The sequence below is a fragment of the Pipra filicauda genome, unplaced genomic scaffold (genome assembly GCF_003945595.2).
Source record: "Pipra filicauda isolate LSUMZ 115617 unplaced genomic scaffold, ASM394559v2 scaffold660_size177658_pilon, whole genome shotgun sequence".
NCBI lineage: Eukaryota > Metazoa > Chordata > Aves > Passeriformes > Pipridae > Pipra > Pipra filicauda.
In genome coordinates, this window is record NW_024104821.1 from 2,943 (window position 1) to 22,643 (window position 19,701).

Here is a 19,701-nt window from a genome sequence, read left to right on the forward strand (position 1 = left end):
TGCACGGAATACGTAAATACAGCAACTACAACTTGCTTTTTTATGGATCAGTTAGAATATATTCATAAGCAGAGTATCATCTCTCTTGCTTATTTTGAGTTTAAAAGATGAGGTTGATGCCTCGTTCTGTCAACTTTATAGGAGCTCAGAAGCCTACAGAAGTTGAAACCTCAAGAACAGTTATTATATTTCAGTATCAGTGTTTTCTTTCTTTAAACAGTTGAAAGAATTCCAAAGGATGTGTTGCTTCTACTCCTAAAGAAAAATTCTGAAAAATTTACTTTTGTATATGACCATTACCTTCTAGGTATTCCAAATGTTAAGAGTGATTTGGTAAAATTAGCATACATATAAATTACTCGCGACAGCAACTTGAATCTGTCATACTATTTAAGAGTTACTTGTTCATTGCTGTCATGAACATTATTATAACTAAGGTGATAGAGCATGCTTAGCATGTAACACAGTGTTTGTGCCTACCAGATGCATGATTTAACTCGCTTTTAGAAGTTTGTTGGCATCAAGTTATATTTTAAGAGTTAGTTGTACTGTATAAACAGATTTCCAGAGGTACATGTATATTTAAAAAAGAACCACCTTTTTTTTTTTTCCAGGTCCCTTTACAGATGTAGTAACTACAAATCTTAAACTACGAAATCCATCAGATAGAAAAGTATGCTTCAAAGTGAAGACCACAGCACCTCGCCGATACTGTGTGAGGCCCAACAGTGGAATTATTGACCCAGGATCATCTGTAATTGTTTCTGGTAAAAACAAATATATGCAGTTTTAGATTACATGTTTTTAAGGCCTTTAATAAAAGTTCTGTAATGCTTGATCTTAAAGACTATTTGAAGATATCAGTTTTTTTAAAAGTTAGTTTAAAAGTAGAACTGTTTCCCTTCATTATGTGACGGCAACCTGATGTAGAGCTGCAATGATATGGTAAAAAATGCTCCATATAGAAATACTTGCCATTTGTCACATTTATCTGTGGCTCTCTGAAAGGCAGAAAAGAAAGTTGGAAATGGGCAGTGACATTAACAGTACCTTTGCTTCAGACTGCTATGTTCATGAATCTTGAAGTAGAGCATTGCTTGGCTGCTCTGATCTGTTTAAAGTATAACATTTCATAGTTCATTGCATTTTAAAAAAATTCATGTACAATTGTAGGCTAGTTTTTTTGACTGTAGTATTGGTCCCTGAACTCTATTGTTTCATAATTCTTCCATTTATCACAATAGTTTGTGCTAAGGGGCAATAATTAAATTGCTTTTAAAAAATAAGAGTTTCTTTTGGTTTGGATATGTGGAACAGTTTCTAGCCCTTTACATTTGAAAAATCTAGTACGTTTCACTATAGAGACGTTCTCCTTATCCTGGTAGGTGGTATTTTGGTTGGATTTTGGTTTGGTTTGGTTTGGGTTTTTTTGGTGAGGGGTTAAAAAAAGAAGTTGTACTTTTCAGCAGAGTGTAGCCCTGAAGCCAGGCAATGTTATCTTTTTTTTTTGCATGAACCTCCATGTGGGTTTGGTTTACATACTTCATACTGACAATTTTGATAACTGATTTTGATAACTGGATGTCTAATAGTCTAATCCTGTAGTGGACTGTAAGTCCAGAAGATGAGGTCTTAATAATGTGGGAGTGGACATTCTCAAGAAAATGGGAAAAGACTAGATATCAGTGTTCTGATTTGGCAAATGATTTTCGTAGGTCATTCTCCTGATGATGTTGAGATAGAATCTCTAGAAAAAGGGAATTCTAAAACCAGTATTAGGTGAGAAACTTTTTATTTCTCTGGACCTGCCATATTTCCCAGCTCGGAGAGAGGGGAATCCCCTTTTTATAGGCTATGGTCTTGTAGAGATCCTGTAGGCTAGGTTGTAGAGATCACAGGCAAGAGGTCCAGCATCCTGTGGATGAAAGATCATTTTACTGAGAATTGGTTTAAGATATAGTCAAAAACGTGCTTTATTTCCAGCTACGACTTACAGCCATTTTGTCCTAGCTGTCTGTTTGATCTGGTATCCGGGATCTTTCCAATGGGTAGTCATACATCACAATCTTGATGGGCTTTCCCTTCAGGGATTTGAATAGACTGAAGGATTCCATCCTATGTGTTTTCATAGTTACAAATCATCCTTTTAATGCTTTAAATATTTTGGCTTTTTACATGAGTCAGTAGTGGAGCTGTAAACAATATTTCAGCTTCAGGATCACCAATAAAGGGAAACAGTGTCATACTGCTCGACTTTTCAGTTTGCATAGTAGGGAATCTTTGATTTGCCTATTTCTGTATTACTGGATTCTCATGCAGTTATTCAGGTACAGTGACACCAAGATGCTCTCAAGTGCAGTTGTTTAGTTATAGTGACTCCACAGTGCTTTTCAGAATTGAGTTCTCTTCCCCAAAGTGTCAGCTTCATTTTTTTGTTTTAAGCATATAATTTCTTTCGGATCACTTGGTAAACTAAATCCACAGATTATTTTTCTAGTGACCCACTTTATCTCATCAGTCTCTCAACTGAATGTTTTCAGTGCTGAGTCATCTTTCATATAATTAAAAATAGATTTCTCTCACATTGTTGTGCAGAGAGAAATAACTATAGGATACTGTGGGCTGAAACTCTTATGTTCAAAACTAAATGTTGAGATAGTGTTAGCTGTCTTCAGCCTGTTTAACGCATCGTGCTGATTCAGAGCCAAGTCAGTTTTTAATTTCATTGTGGGAGATGTGATTTTAGTCATTTTAAGGAAGTCCATGGACATTTTTTTATCATTCAGTTGTGAATCACTAAGTAACCTTCTTCAGCCATGTGTATTCATTTTTTCCGAAACCACTAATTTGATAAGACCTGTTTTTCTTTACCTTGATGCCTAAATTTACTATTTATTATCACATCATGTATTGCTTGTTGTTACCTTGTTAACAGCAATTTCTTGTTGACGATTTTTCTTTTCATAATACAGCGTGTTACTCTTCTTCTTTCACATCTTATTGCTGTTACTTGTTACTGTTCTTCCTTCTGCTTCTGTGTTCTTCCAGCTATATCAGTGTTGCTGCTACAGTTTTTTCATTGCTCTAAAATAGGTACACATATAGATACCTAGTACAGGAGTCCATGTAATTTTTTTAATATTTTTCTGAAACCACTTCAACTTCTCTTTTAATTTTGTATGAAGATATACTGAACTGGAATTCCCATTCTGTGGAAGACAAGTGTACGTACACTGCCAAATAATTAATCTTTTTAGTTCACTGAGCCCTCATCCTCTGGTAGACCAAGTTGCAAGTGTACCTACAGACACATATTTAGGTGTAATTTTTCTTTTGTGTCACTCATGGGACCTGTTTGTTCATATTTGTATATGAAATGTCTTTTAGCTATAGTAATTAGAGAAATAATTATGTCAGCTACACCAGACTCTGACCTCTCAGTACCTGTTGCTACAGTGTATGTCTGCTCTATTTTCAACATTGCCTTTGCATTTTAACTTTCAGTGGTTGTTCAGTGAAGAGCAAATCTAAAGTGGATAGCATGGTTGCTACAGGGATTAGCTGAAGAATCACAGTTTTATGCTTTATTTTTTCTTTGGAACAGTAATGCTGCAGCCTTTTGACTATGACCCAAATGAGAAGAGTAAACACAAGTTTATGGTACAAACAACCTATGCACCACCAAATATTACAGATATGGAGGCAGTGGTAAGTAAAAATGGAGTAAAATAACTTGTGTATTTTTTTTTCTTAAAAATCTAGGCTTAACTGTAAATGATTCATGTTTTTGCAGTTTCTTTTTGGAGAAGAATTGTTTTTTTTCTGAACAAGGGTGACTTCATATGTGATTCAGGGTTTTTAATATGAAATACAAGGTCAGTTCTTAGAACTTGCCTAGTGAAGTTATTGAATGGAAATAGTAGTGAATCTAAGGTGAGGTCAGGTCAGTTCAGTGTGAAAATATGTACATGTTGTACCTTATATGCAGCTAATTTAAAGGGGATAAACAGATTGTATTTGAAGGAATCAAGAGTATATTTGAACAACAAGCCTGAAGCTGTATGAAATGGGTGCATTTGGTATGAAAAGTGTTTTAGTGAAATGTTGAATGGGATTATAATGAATTAAAACATTTCAAGACTAAGATGTGTCTTTCTGCAAGATACCAAGTGACTAAAGAGGACATAAATGATAGAAAACATGTTCTGTTTTTTAATAGATTCAGTTCTTAGGCAGGGTTGGTCTGATCCGGAAAAAAGGTTTGTGCTTTTTGCTTCAGAAGTAGAGCAGCTATTTCTGACATTACTGGCTGACTGCAATGGGAATGAAGCCTTCAGTTGTCAGAACAAGCCTTTTAGGGTGCTTGTGGACTCCTGTAAGTGTGTATTTTAAGATGGAGGTCAACGATGCTTCTGTCTCTATAAACTGTTGTAAGGAATGCCTGGGTTTACACAAGTGCATTTGATGTTCTCTCAAGGCAGAGAAGGAGAGGGGAAACAAAGAATAAAGATGAGGTTTTAAAAATCACTGAAGACCGCTAGAGCTTTCAGGTTTAGGCTCTGTCCCCTTCTATGAAGGGAGAGAGTACTGTGGCATCACTCTTCACTGAAAACAGTGGAAAACCTTTTAGATTTTGTGAAGCTTTTGAGATATGTAGCTAGAAAGTTAGCATCTGTCTTCCTTGTTGGTCTGGTTTAGTTTTTCTTAATATGCTGTAATAGCTCTTGGTTATGTGTGGTAAATGAAGCGTAACTATTTGGTGAGGATGTAAAAATCAACTTTAGAAATACCTTTTCAAATAACTGCTTTCTTAGTGTGTTCAAGTATAGAATGCTGAGAAACAGATCTTGCAGAAAATCGGTAATTGTAGTTCTACGTTACTGTGCAACTAATGCCACTGGAAAAAAAAGAAAAAATTATAGGAAGGATGCTGTGAAAAACCTGAATGTTCAAGTATGTAACACCTACAGTTCTAAGGTAACTGTAGAGGACCTATTAGAAAAATTACTGCGGACTTCAGATTAGTCTCTGAGCCTAAAGATTTAAGGAAACTACATGACGTATGCTTTGAAAGGTGATTGTCAGTTGAGCAGAGAAATTCTAGCATATTTCAGTTATTTAACTATATTGATAAGCATTGGAATTTAAAATGTTTTTTATAAACAGCTTTGAAAAATTCTCTAGGCCCAAATTGTTATGTAATATGCAGTAAAAGGAGGAAGTGCTTAAAATCTAAAATATGAAGAACTAAAGAAATTTACTATGGAACAAATATAGAGTCATTAAAAAGTGTCTTTCAATCTCTTGTTTAAAGTTGGTGCTTCCAAGATGGAATATAAGAAATACATTTACTGAGGTGTAATAGAACTTCCTTCTCAAACTGACTCAGGTGGTACTTGTTTCTCATTGTGTGTTAAAGAAACTGCTGCATTGTCCCCTCCCTGTCCCATACAAACCTCTGATGGATCCATCCTTACATTCAGTTTACTCTCTTTAATTTCCAGACTTGAATAACCATTTCTGGCTTTTGTTGCTTCACAGTAATCAATGTGAACAAAAAGCATAGTTCTTAAGCAAGTCTGAAAGTTGCAGCTAGGGTAAGGATAGTATCCAGCTGTAGAGGAGGCAAGTACTAAGAGCAAGCTTATGAACTGTTCAGATGTTTGCATGAGTCTGGCAAATTAAGTAACTATTAATTTTTGTCTTAGTGGAAAGAAGCAAAACCTGATGAGTTAATGGACTCCAAATTGAGATGTGTGTTTGAAATGCCCAACGAAAATGATAAACTGGTAAGTAAGGGGTAAGAAATTACCGTACACTGACTGATAGGATCCCACAGAAATTTGAGGGTTTTTTTAACCTGTTTGATTTAATGATTAAATGGATCGAAGGAATTTGTACTAAATTAGACAGGACGGGTGTTCAGTATATGACTTTTTAAGGATTCATAGAATCATAGAGCAGCCCAGTTTTAAAGGGACCTTGAAATACCATCTGGTTCAACCTTTTCTCTGAAAGGGAGCATGCTGTCAACCACATCTCAAAAAACTCCAGCAATGGAGACCAGTGCCAGAAATTATTATTCTTCTTTTACTTATTGATTTGCTGTCAGACTTAAAAAAAAAAAGAAAAAAAAAAAGAAAATCTTCCATACTGCATACCGTGAAAAGCGAATTGCATTGTTTTCTTTATAAAGTATTAAATTATTTTCAATTTTAAAAATACTGTTTCTAATTCAGTTGAATTAGAGAAGAAAGTACCGATTAGGAATTAATACATACTTTGGGAATCCTAAGTGCATTTTTATAAGGTAGTGGTGAAGACAAATAATCAGACAAAAAAAGCACCTATTGCCTCTTTCATGCTCTTGCCTTCAGACAAAATCTATTCTGGTTGTGTAGGAGATGACAGTTTAATTGTATATAGACTGAAGATGTCTGTTCTGTGTTGCCTGATATTTGGAATAATAGTTAACTGTCAGTTGCCTAGAAGTTTTGCAGAATATGACTAAATTCCTAAGCATTAACATATTTTTTACCCTCATACTTGAAATTCTGATTTACGGAGTCTTAATACTGTATATCCTTTTTCGGGGGGGGAGGTGGGTTTTTTCGGTGCTGCTTTTAACATCATGAATGAGAGAGCTTAAGTAGGATTTCTGTTAGCAACCTTTCTGCCTTTATGGCTTTGAATTTTTTTTTTAGTACTGTCCAGAGTTTATGATAGTTTGTAACACATGTATAGGGGTAAATAGCATGAATGCATGCATGTAAAACCGTGATCCAGATACTAGACAAATGAAACTGGGGAGAAGCATTGCTGGACCTGTCTTTCACCAGTGTGGATGAGCTCATTGAAGAAGTTAAGGTTGGAGCAGCTTGGGCTGTAGTGACCTTACCCTGACTGAGTTCATAATCTCAAGGAACATAGACCTGGTAAAGACCAAGACCCTGAATTTTAGAAGAGCTAACTTCCAGCTGTTTCAAGAATAAGTGGATGGGATTCCCTGGGAAACTGTCCCTAGGGACTCTTTTTAAGTCAGCTCTCTAGGGCCACTCTTAAGGGGCTTTAGGCCCCTTTAAGGCCATGAGTGCAAGAGATCTCTATCCTGATATGTAAGAAATCAAGGAAGGCAGGCCAGAAACCGGCATGGCTGAGCAAGGATCTGCTCCTCACATTGAGGAGTTAAGAAGGCAATGCAGAGCCAGTGGAAGCAGGGACATGTGACTTAGGAAGTACAGGGATACAGTTTGGGTATGTAGGGATGGGATCAGGAAAACTAAGGTACAGGTGGAATCGGATTTAGCAAGGGATGTGAAGAGTAACAAGAAGGGATTCTTATGACTTATGTCAGAAAAGAAAGGTCAAGGAGAGTGAATCTCCCCTGTTAAACAGGGAGAACTTGTAGCAGCAGATATGGAAAAGGCTGAGGTACTCCTTGAGTTCTTTGCCTCGGTCTTCACTGGAAGTCAGGCTTTCCGGGTGATATGGTTTGAAGCTGGCTCCCTGCCAAGTCTCCAAACCTTACCACAAGAAGTTGTCGTTCCCCCCCCCCAAACCTCAGGGAGAAGAGGGAAAAAAACAACCAAGAAAACCGAAATGAGAGAGAGACAGCTAAAGCAATATATATAAATATATTTACACTTATGTTACAGTTATATACAATTGAAATATATATATATATATAATTTCACAAGGGAAAGGGAAGGGGGAAGGGAAAAGGAACAAAACCAAAATAAAATAGATATATATCCCGATTAGTAGCCCAATATCTAGCAACTAAAAGAATTGGCAAAAAACTATCTCACTACTCTCCTTGGGACAACGGAGAGTCACACTGGAACGATCGCCGGCAACCTCCGTCTCCCAAGGTCGGCAAGGCCTTACCAGGCCTCGCTCCCCAACACGGCAGACTCAACAGCAGGGAACCTGCTCCAAGCCGCCGGAAGGAAAGAGAGCGAAGGCCTGTCCTCCTTTCTTCTTGTAGCCTGGCTTATGTAAAAATCGTAGGGAATACTGGGTAAATCTGGGCCCTTCCTTGGTTACAAACTGGTCACCAAGGAAGGCCTAGACCAAACTACCACACCATGTCTTGGGGGTTCTTGTGGATGGAAAAGCTGGACGTAAGTCTACAGTGTGTGCTTGCAGCCCAGAAAGCCAACAGCATTCTGGGCTGCATCACAAGAAATCTGGCCAGCAGGTTGAGGGAGGTGATGCTCCGTCTCTACTCTGCCTTTGTGAGACTTCACTTGAAGTCCTGAGTCCAGCTCTGGGGACCTCGGCACAGGAAAGATATGAACCTGTTGTAGAGGCTCCAGAGGAGGGCCGTGAAGATGATCAGAGGGCTGGAGCCCTCCTAGGAAGATGGGATAAGGGAGCTGGCATTGTTCAGCCTGGGAAAGAAAAGGCTTCAGGGAGACCTCATTGCAACCCTCCAGTACTTAAAGGGGGCTTATGTAAAAAAAGGAGAGTGACTTTTAACACAAATAGATAGTGACAGAACAAGGGGTGAACAGTTTTAAACTAAAAGAGGAGAGATTTGGATTAGATGTTTGGAGGAAGTTCTTTACTCAGAAGGTAGAGAGGTTCTGGAACAGGTTGTCCAGAGAAGCTGTGGTTGCCCCGTGCCTGGAAGTGCTCAAGGCCAGGTTGAATGGGGCTTTGTGCAACCTGACTAGTGGAAGGTGTCCTTGCCCATGGCAGGCGGGTTGGAACTAGATGATCTTTAAGGTCCCTTCCAACCCAAACTGTCCTATGATTCTGTGTTTTTGAACAGAGCTGTGGGAACTAAATTTTAATTTTATTTTTTGCTATTTCACAGCTTTTTATGTGAATTTTCACTAGTATTCAAAGTTACTAATGTGTATCTCAGATGCTATGAGATTTAAATTTCATGTTTGTTCAATACTCTATATTCCCTCACTAAAAGGTGCTGTAAGTGCAAAACATTTGTGTCATACGTAATTCAGAGGAGTTCGTGAGAAGACCTGTTTTGTTTTTACTTTGTTTTGTTTCTTACTATTGCAGGATTACTTTCTTCATTTTATTTTTCCCCCTCAAGTTCAAATGCTGTTTGGTGTATTTTGTGCTCTCTTTTGGATGCCTTTTGGGTCAGTGTTAAGCAGCTGAAGTATTAATTTGTGTCTCAGTAGTGTGTAGTACCAGATGTAAACAGTGCGATCTTCTCTTGCTTTTTAATATTCGAGCTAATCAGAATTGAACTGATAACAGAACTATCTGTTCAGATTACTGTAAATATAAACTTCATTGAACTGTAGTAGTAGCTTCATTGTTTTAGTTTTAAGCTGTGGGTGATTTTTCTCTAGGAAGTAAAATTCTCAAGTCATTCTTAATATTTGTAGAATGATATAGATGCAAGCAAATCCGCCCCAGTACTGAATACATCTAAGCAGGATGGACCGATGCCAAAACCACATAGTGTTTCACTTAATGATACTGAAACAAGGAAGCTGGTGGAGGAGTGCAAAAGACTTCAAGCAGAGATTATGAAGCTGACAGATGAAAATCGGCACCTGAGGGTAAGTTCTGCTTCCGTGTTTACATTGAAGTGACTTCACTCCCCTTGGTTGAAAGGTCTGATTTGTAATTAGGCCAAAAGATGTGTATTTCAGCAAGTAGATAAAACTGTTAGAATGTCGAGATTGATTTGTAATATAATTTTACTGTCCTGTATATACTGTGTATTTTGAACTTGTCAGTGATTGAGACTTTGCGATTGTCATGGATGAGACATTGAAGCTACATAACTTTCTTCTTAAATGTAACTGTCCTATTTAAGGTGGTCTTAGTTACTTTAAGTCTAAATCAAAAATAGTACATTAGTAGCTTTTATTTAAAGTGCATTATTTTTGTGAGTAAAAAGAGTGAGTAAATGAGATCCAGAGCAGTAACATTTTGTATTACAAATTGATAGTGAACAAGAACAATTGCTGGTCAGAGGTAAGCAAACACTACTTTCCAGTACCTTTATGTAAAGGTGTAATTTCAGTAACCTGTAACTAGTCAATACATGACTTTATGGGACTTTTCTATATATTTGCTTTTGGAACAGTTCTAACAATTTCATTGGCCATGATAGCCTTTTAAAGAACCATGAAATAATGATGTCTCCACACCTGCAATTCTGATGAAGTTTACACAAAGCAGATGTTTCTTCTTAACGATAAGGAATTACTGCTATTTAATTTTGACACATAGTAAATAAAAGCAAAATACTTCATTGTGCTTGTCAAGATTTTCTGAATCTTTTTTAACCAGAACATGGAGAGCGACTAGTGGATTACCTGTTCTTATTTGAAATATTATGGTTTTCTACATCCATGTTTTGGATTTCAGTGTGGTGTGATGTTGTGTGTGGGGGTTTTTGGGTTTTTTTACTTCATTTAAATATCCACCAGTAAATTTGGCCTTTTAGTTCAGTTTTTAGTATTGTTAAGAAGATGTATTTATACTTTTTTTCTATCTGTATTTTCTCCTCCCCCTCAGGATGAAGGCTTGAGGCTCAGAAAGGTAGCGCACTCGGATAAATCTGGATCACCCACAGCTTTGGCCCTCAGAGATAATGGCTCTAATTCTCTTCCTTCACTTCTTGTTGTAATTGCAGCCATTTTCATTGGATTCTTTCTAGGGAAGTTCATCTTGTAGAAAGAATGAGTGAGAGAAGCATGCAAAAGTGCAGCTTCCTTGGTTTTTTTTGTTTGTTTTGTTTTGTTTTTTTTTGTTTTGTTTTTTTGTTTTCTCTTGGCCAGAAAAAGGTTTGTTTACCTACCACATCATGGGTAGTATGGCCCAAGTGGCCCTTTTTGTGTACAGCATCATAACAGGCTTTGCCTTTAATGATCTCGCACGGTTAGAAAACACAATCTGAAAAAGACAAACTGTTCGGCTGCTGGACAAAATTGTACATTAAGTCATCAATAGCAGGTACCAGTTGCACAGTCAGTCCTTTATGAAAATTCATAAATAAAGAATTGTTCTTTCTTTCTGTGGTTTTAATAAGAATTCAAAAATTGTTCAGAGTCTTGTAAATGTTATTTTAATAATCCTTTAAAATTTTATCTGTTGCTGTTACCTCTTGACAAATGATTTATTAGATTGCTAATCCCACTCATTCAGGAATATGAATACAAGAGGTATTCTGGGGGAAATGGTGCCTCTTACTGTGTAAATTTTCTCCTTACCTTACTTTGCTAATATCATGGCAGAATTTCTTTCTTATTCCTTGTGAGGCATTGTTGAGAGTTCTTCATCCTTACAATCCTGTCCCATAATATTTAACATGACAAAAGAAATAAAATTGTTAACAGATTTTTCTGCTGGGTAGCCTGTTTGTGTGTGTCGTACTTTTAGAAGGGATTCCTAACAAGTTCATTGTTCATGGTAATTTGCTACTTGTAACAAATGGCTATTTTGAAGTTTATTTGCTTAAGTCTCTGGCTTAGACTGTTGTAATTGAAGCTTGGGAAAGAAAAAAAAGGTTTCCATTCCATTTGTTTAGGCTGTTTTCTGACTGCTTTCAGCTACAGAGAGGATGGCTATCAAACTTGTTTTGGAACAGAATAATTTGGATATCCAGCAGGTACAAATACCAGACGTGAATGCTTTCAGTATATTAACAATTTGCTTGGATTGTGCAGGAGTGTAATAATCAACCTTCTGTTCCATCTTTGGATCTTCTGGGTGTCTTCCAGGAGTCAGTATTATTCTTTGATTTCTTAAGGGTACTTAATTCACATATACTAACTTACCGGGTTTGTAATTCTGTTTGAGCCGATATTCAGAAATGCAAGTTGAATCATTCAGACACCCATAGTGAATTCCATGATGCAGAAGAGTTGATATTTGCTGAGTGAGCCTCAGTCGCTCACCTTTGAGAAATAAAAATCGTTTTTATGCAACTCTTGGCAGACCTACCTGTGTTAACTGTGTATAGCTAAGTTTTAAAGAATGCATTTTTGGGGTCTGAAATGCTTCCCTGCACTTAGTCTTATGTCTTGCCTCATCTCTGAATATGTCATACAAACAAACAGTAGTATTGAAACAAAATATTATCTGTACTTCTAAGTAAGCATAATCCAGTACAGGGAATTACTTGTAAACTTGAAAAACTGTGGAAGGGGTATACTCCTGTAAGCAAAATTGTGTATGCTCTTGGACAGCTTGACTTGATGTGGTGCAGCTAAGTGTGTTAGACCTTGGTATATGCACACCTTATGTAGCTGAGAAAAATGTTCTGGAGGTGATGTACGTTATCTTGGTTGCCTTTGATTTTTAGTGCTTTTTTTAAAAAAAGAAAACAATAATTACATCATGTTCTGTCATTGCTCTCTGTGATAAACATTTTTTTATAAAATCTTGCACATGTACAAGGAAGATGATGGAGAAAATGCAAATACTGCTTATCTTTTCACTTAAGCATGCAAGCACTGATGTTTCCAATTACTTGTTCCAGTGTCTGCATTCAAGTCTCCTTCCACCCCAGTGACTGGAAAAAACTATGTTAAAGTCTTGATTGTTTTTGTTTCACTGGTTCAGAATGGTGTATTTCTCCTGATTTTTTTTTCTCTAACAGAACATTGCCACATCAAACTTTCTTAGCCTGTTCCAAAGTGATTACGTGGAAAACAGTGAAAGCAATATTGCGCAGGATGTAGTTCGCTTCAGACAGAGCAGTCATTTCTGCGTTGAAGGGAGAAAAACTAAACAAAACCCTCTGGAAGATCTCAAAATGTTTACAGCATGTTGTATGGAGGTTTTCAAGGGTGCTAGCACTTAGAGGACTTAGAAGCAGAAAGAGAAGTCATTGCGTAGTGCAGCTGACTCAGGTTTTGGTATCTGGCAGCAGAAATAAGGTAAAAATAATGATAAAATGAGAATGAAATAGCTTTTTCCATAAATAACAAAAGAGTTGGTGGTAAAACTTGGTCATGTCTTCAAAGTAAAAATGTACAGCAGTCTCGTAACCAGTGTACTCAGTAATGGTATAAGGAGACTGTCCTGGTTTCCCGTAATCCCTTCATAGCTGTATATAAAATGTAATGCTAAAACTATTTTGCTCTCAGGAGTCACTTTGGATGAGATCAACTGTATTCAGTGAATTATGTAATATGGATTAAATTGTTTGTCTTTGTTCCTGAAATGGTTAGAACTTCTTGCTTTGTCTGCCTGCTTACTTGTGTATGTAAGCACAGGGAAATACAGTCTCTCCACTGCTCCTACTGAAATGAGCAGATGATGATGCCCATAAAGTCATGTGAGGGTAAATGTGTAACTTCAGTTAAATACATGTTGCAGGTTGCTCTTCTGATTTCTCAAAAGGGCAAGATAGAACAAGTATACCGTATCAAAGTAGTATTTTAAAGTTTTTATGAATATAGCACTTTAAAAAAAGAGTAGTATGGTTCAGGGGGAAAAAACAAACCTAGTTAACTAGAAGATACTGCTTCTGTAGTAATTCTGGGCACCAAATTTAACCCAATTAAATATATATATATATATATATATATATATAAAGTTCATTTAAGAAAAAGTTATTTGTATCAATGCACAAGTTACTTGTGCGTTTCTACTAATTCTCTAAAAGCTGTTGACAAACACTATTGCCCAGGCTTGCATGTTTCTGCTGCTATGTTTGAAGCCAATTCACTTACAAGAAGCAACCAAACACCAGCTTGGAACTTCATTATCCTCCTGGGAGGAGGGAGGGTGGAGGGAGGAGTTGAAAGGTGATATTTTGCCAAAGGGGAAAAGACAAAGTCAATAAGCAAAACTTATCTTTCAGGCCTTCTTCAAAGTTATTAAAAGTTGAAGTGTTAATAAACTATGAAAAATGTAGTAGTGTCCTTTTTATTTTGGAACTTCTCCCTGACTACGTTCTGTGGACTGCTGATAATGAATAGGTGTATCTTGTCCACCTTGTGGACACTGTAACTGCTCTGCTCTGAGGTACAGCTGGGAAATGGCGTGAAGCTGCCTTGGATGAAGATTCAGTGTTGGAGTGAAGAGCAGGTGCCTGGATCCAGGCAACACTGAGGATGCTGATGGGTCTGTCAGATTTATAGGAATCATCTTGACAAAGAGTTTTATTTTTCCTGTTTGGAGTTGCTAGATATTTATGTATGATCTGACTTGGCAGAGCAAACACTTCCTTCAGTTCTGTGGCAAAAGATGGAATGGGAGCTACGCAGTTACAGAGCAACCCTAAGAAATACTTAGTACAATACCGAAATGCTCTGCTCTGCATGTTTACAGGCAGGATTGAAATTCTGTAACTTGTCTTTTTAGCCACATTGCTGTGAATGTAATAGTGCTTTGCCTTTTATTCTGGTTCCTGTGGAATGGCTTTGTGGGGGATGTCCTGGAAGGCCCATCCGTGTGTAGCAGTCACCACTGCTGCCAGCAAGGCTGTCTTTGCTGATCGTGAGCTGCTGTGGCAGCTTTAGAGTGGTGTCACACTGGAATGTTGGACCAAGAGGGGGACCTAAATACAGGAGTCAGTTTTCACAAGGGTTTGAGCTCCTGTGAGAAGGACAAACTAAAGATGGTAAAATGAGACAGGTTATTTCCTGTCTGAATGTCTTTCACAGGGGTGTTCAAATAAGTGTAACCGAGGGTATGATTGAGGTTGGTCTGTTTATCTTTTTGAATGTGTGTTGTATGTTCAAGATGTGAGTACATGTGAATGTATGTTCAAGAAGAATTGCTGATTCTGCCACGGCTCCATAAGCAGAGGTAGCGATGGTGTCGTCACCTCCATTGAGTTGCCCTTTATGTGACAAAGGGCCGTGTTGAAATGAGGTCTTGTGCAAAGGCAAAACAATTGATTCATATCTTTTATCTGGCTTTGTCATTACTGCCAGGTGGTGGTAAGGTCAGTGCCTGTGCCTCGTTTGCTAGGACAAGGGTTTATGTGTGTGTGGTGAACTGGGTCTGGAAACTGCTTTGGATGAAGTTATTGTTTCATCCCCTACACATTATGTTGTAACTATAAGTGGTATAAACATCTCTCACCACATTACAGTGCTGTTTTATTTAAAACTTGGTACCACTTTATGTAATGTTCACAACGCTGCCAGCAGGGTATTGAATCCCTGTTTATACCATAGCTGCTCTGTTGCTGGCAGTGGTGAAATGCTGATCTTCTCCTTCTTCTTTAGAAAAGATTTAAAGGGTGTTGCGGTAACCAGGCATAGAGGTGTGAGACAGACAGCTATAATTACAGTTTAGTAGTCTGAACTCAGACATGTGAAATAAATGAAACTAATTGAAAGGTGGTTGAAATAGTTACCTTTAAAATCTGTTTATAAGAAAAAAAGCCTTGTAAGTTGTTTTACTTTTTTTTTTTTTTTTAATTAGACTGCTTATCATCCAAGTTCTGCAAGAAAAAAACCCAACCAACCAAACAACAAACTGCCATAATCTGGGAATAATTATTTCAGGATATTATGGAAAGTTTTTACTAATGCTGGTGCAGGTTCACGTGCATAGGTGAGTTCAGAGAGATTATCACTAGGGATCAGTGTCTAAGCTGTTCTCAGAACCGGCAGTAGTTAAATCGCAATCCTTGTGAGTGTCTCAGTCTGCCTTGTCAAGGGTGGGTTTTCCTGGCTTTAGAGATGGGGAGACCTGAGGTACAAGTGTTGAGGCAAATTTTTGGGAAGGGGCAGTTTAAGCACACACTGTCCTGTTTCTCATCGAGCCTTCCTTGGGCCTTGTCCAAGGTTTGGTTGTTTTTTTTGTTGTTGTTGGATTTCAAAAATGTTGCTTAGTGTTGCTTAGAAATCTTTCATAGTCTTTTAAAGCACCTTCCTAAAGGCTTAGCTGTTGCCTTGTCTGTCCCTGAAGCTGAGTGTTGAACAGACAGAAAATGTGGCTGTTAGGTATTTAACAGTGGAATGTGCTCACTGGGATTATAATGCCTGACCTTGGCCGAAGACAGTAAAGGGTGGGGGGGAAATATGCTAAACATTTGGGTGTGTTGCTTTTATAGTCCTGGAAGTGAGTGTCTGTTCCAAAAAAATTCTGTGGAGCCAGTGCTGTTCACTGTAAAAGAAAGCAAACAGTCCTAAAACTGTACAGCTACTCTGCTAGTGGGGGTGTATATTGCTGTATTGGGTTTCTGTGGCAAGGTTTTGGTAGCAGAGGGACTACCGAGGTGGCTTGTCTGAGAAGCTGCCAGAAGCTTCCTCTTTGTCCAACACAGCCAATGCCAGCCAGCTCCAAGACAGACCCAAGGCTGAGCCCATCGGCATTGGTGGTAACACACACCTCTGGGATAAAACATGGTTAAGAAGGGGAAAAAGCTACTGCAGAAGAGCAAATTGCAACTGCAGAATGAGAATATGTGAGTAACAACTCTGCAGACAGCAGGATCAGTGAAGAAGGAGGGGGATGAGGTGCTCCAGGCACTGGAGCAGGAATTCCTGTGAAGGCCATGGTGAGGCAGCTGTGCCCCTGCAGCCCATGGAGGGCCATGGTGGAGCAGAGATCCCACACTGGACCAAGTAGATGCCTGAAGGAGGCTGTAACCCAGTGGGAAACCTGCATGGAGCAGGCTTCTGGCAGGACCTGTGGACCCATGGAGAGGAGCCGATGCTGGAGAAGGTTTTCTAGCAGGACTTGTGACCCCGTGAGGAATCCATGTTGTAACAGTCTGTTCCTGAAGGACTGCACCCCATGGAAGGGACCCATGCTGGAGTAGTTCATGAAGAATTGCAGCCCGTGGGAAGAACTTACATTGGAGAAGTTCGTGAAGGACTGCTTCCCGTGGGAGGGATCCCATACTGGAGCAGGGGAAGAGTGTGAGGAGTCCTTCCCCTGAGGAGGAAGGAGTAGCAGAGTCAATGTGTGATGAACTGATTGCAACTCCCATTCTCCATCCCCCTGCACTGTTTGGAGGGAGAGGAAATTGGGAATAGAATTAAGCCTGAGAAGAAGAGGGGGACTGGGGGGGGGTGTGTTTTAAAATTTGATTTTACTTTTCATTATTCTATTCTGATTTGATTGGCAATAAATTAATTTCTGCAAGTAAAGTCTGTTTTGCCCATGATAGTAATTGGTGAGCAATCTCTTCCTGCCCGTATCTCGACCCATGAGCCTTTCATTGTATTTTCTCTCCAAGGGGAATGATGGAGCAGCTTTGGTGGGCATCTGGCATCCAGCCAGGGTCAAACCACCACAGTTGCTCTACCCATGGAAGTGGAAAAATATTTTTCCATTGCTGCTTTGATAGCCCAGGTACAGATGATACGGACAGCTACTCCCTGACTACTTCAGAAGAGCCAAAGCACTTCTTTTTCTTTAAAACCTAAACACATTCGACTCCTTCAAGTAAAGGTGCTCCAGTAATAGTAGACTGACTCAGAGGTTAAATCCAGTGCTGTGTTTTCACTCAAAATTAGTAAATGCTGTTATTACTGCTTTTCAGACTGCAGTAGACTTCTGCACTGGTGTGAGGGCTGTTCTGAGGAATATTAGTGATGAGAATCTTAATTATAAAGATGGGGCTCTTTTTCTTAACAGTCGAGAGGCATTGCTTTAAATTGTTGTGTAGTTTATAGAACCGTGTTTTACAAAGGTTTAGGAAGAAAATCTGCAGAAAACAAAACTTGAACTCTGAGGCAAATAGAGGACCCTCTGGAGCTGTAATCACAGGTATTAGAAAATGCAGCTTTGATGATGAAGTGAGTGATTTTTAGAAGGTGGGAGCTTGTGCAGTGGTTATTTTTCCCTGATTGCCTTAATCAACTCCATCTAGTTTAAAATGTTGAAGTCATAAATACAAAATACCTGTTCCACACCTCAGTGGCTGGTGTCAAGTGAAGAAAACAGGAGTGTGGTAGGAAGAGATGGCCATGAGAAGGGTAAGATGGACTGCTTCAGAAGTGTCTTTGTGATGGCTTTGTAGTCCCAGGACTATAGAAAGGTCTGTTAGAAAGGAGTATATGTACTGCCTTCTTTCCAGACCTATGCTGGAAACTGCTCTGCCTTCTCCAGGAATGGGAATTTCTCTCCAGTTTTAGGATGTAAAGCCTCAAACATGGTGGTCGGCCTTGTAAAGAGAGTGCCAGGAGAAGGATTTTCATTGTATTCATGCCCAGGATTGTCCAATCTCAGATTTCCAGTGGAGCCTTCAGCTTCGTGGCAGTGCTTTCAGACTGCACTTTCTTGTGTAATACCTGGAAATATTTTAGCCTTTGGGCCTCTCATTTCACATCCCAGCTCCAAGAAAATCAGAACAGATTGCTTTCCTGATTAGTTGAAATAATCTCTTCATCCTGCCTCCACAGGAAACAGGTTACAATGGCAAAGGAAGGTCAGTGTATTTGTGGAAAAACTTGTCTCTTTTAAGAGACAAAACATACAGAGACAAGGTTTATGTGATTGCAGCATCTTTGTGCTGCTGCTCCCTGTGTGGATTTGAAATCTAATTCAAGCCACATTTGATAGAGAGGTGTGTGTTTCACAGACACCAGTTACCTCCAATTAAAGGGAAAATTAGAGCTCAAATGCAAGACATTTAAATTGAGGCTCTCATCCTGGGCAAGCCTGCATGGTGAACTGGAAAGATGTGTGTCCTGCTTGCTGCTGTTGGACTAGTTAGTGCTGGAATCCTTGCCAAGCTGCCAGCATGGGCATAGATGAAATAGCCCAGCAGCTGCCCAGCACTTGTCAGTGATGTGGGTGAGAGATGAGTGGGTTACCAGGGAGCAGGTTATCAGTCACTGTGGGGTCTACAGCAGTCACCAGCGTAAGCTCATGGAGAGCCTGTGGAGGTGGGAGTGGGGTTTGATCTACTGGGAAGTGGGAAGGGGTGATGCAAGAAAACTGCTAAGTAAAAAATGCTAAAAATTGGTAGAAAGTATAACTCTTCATGTATGCATCCTCACTGCTCTGATCTGCTCTGTTCAGGTGCTTCAGAAACACTAATTCAATGACTGCAAACAGATGGGACAAGTTTGATGTTCAGAGTAACCATAACTGAGCTCAAAACTTCTTGTAGACCAGTGCTTTTATTTCTTTTTTTGTTGTTTAAAAGGTGAACTGTGGATTTCTAAGTCCACTTCTAACAGTGTGTAGAAATTGTATTTGTGGAACTAGAGGTTTAGAAATGAAGCAGCCAATCAAAAGTAAACATGAACGTTTTCAGCAAGGTAACCAGCAGTGTATGGAAGGGACCTCCTGCTTTCCTTGGCTCTGCTCTGAGGGAGCAGCAGAGAAGAGCAGCACATGACCAGAGCCCTCTGGCACATGGCGCAGCTCATTGGGTGAGCCACACAAACATTGACTGCCCTGTGGGCAGGTGTGATGGTGGGGTTATGCAAAACCATTGTGTGTGTCTGTGTATGTCCATATTTACATCTGAACACAAATCTTTCTTGGGTGCCTGTGTGCCAGTATGTGAGCTGGTGGTGGTTACAGCAGGCTGGGTTACTGTGGTACTTCACACAGTGTGATATGTTTGTAATCACTTCAGTTGCCTCTTATCTGTTTTATTCCTTCAATTTTTGATTTTTCAAATCCTTTTCAATTTATTTAAAATTGCTAATTTTGAAGGTGACTGAGTACAGAAACGCTTCCTTCCTTCTTGCCAAATGGGAGCCATCCTATCCAAAACCCATCTGAAATGCACGCAGCTTCTGCAAGTGTTAATTTGAGACCTTCAAAGAGAAACAGGAGGCT

At 39.0% G+C, this 19,701-nt stretch overlaps 1 protein-coding gene across 1 annotated transcript; it reads left to right on the forward strand.

Moving 5' to 3' along the window:
• Positions 1 to 617: 617 nt before the first annotated feature.
• On the forward strand, positions 618 to 13,159 carry VAPA (VAMP associated protein A). The gene is made up of 5 exons (XM_027744592.1): positions 618 to 767; positions 3,605 to 3,708; positions 5,709 to 5,789; positions 9,363 to 9,539; positions 10,507 to 13,159. Exons 2-5 carry the CDS (start codon positions 3,607 to 3,609, stop codon positions 10,663 to 10,665), a joined length of 519 nt encoding a protein of 172 aa, XP_027600393.1. The 5' UTR covers positions 618 to 767; positions 3,605 to 3,606; the 3' UTR covers positions 10,666 to 13,159.
• The last annotated feature ends 6,542 nt before the right edge of the window (positions 13,160 to 19,701 follow it).

Coding starts and splice junctions, on each gene's coding strand:
- VAPA (XM_027744592.1), top strand. CDS start 3,607: ATGCTGCAGCCTTTTGACTATGACCCAAATGAGAAGAGTAAACACAAG. Junction 5,790..9,362: donor CCAACGAAAATGATAAACTG/GTAAGTAAGGGG, acceptor TAATATTTGTAG/AATGATATAGATGCAAGCAA. Junction 9,540..10,506: donor ATGAAAATCGGCACCTGAGG/GTAAGTTCTGCT, acceptor CCTCCCCCTCAG/GATGAAGGCTTGAGGCTCAG.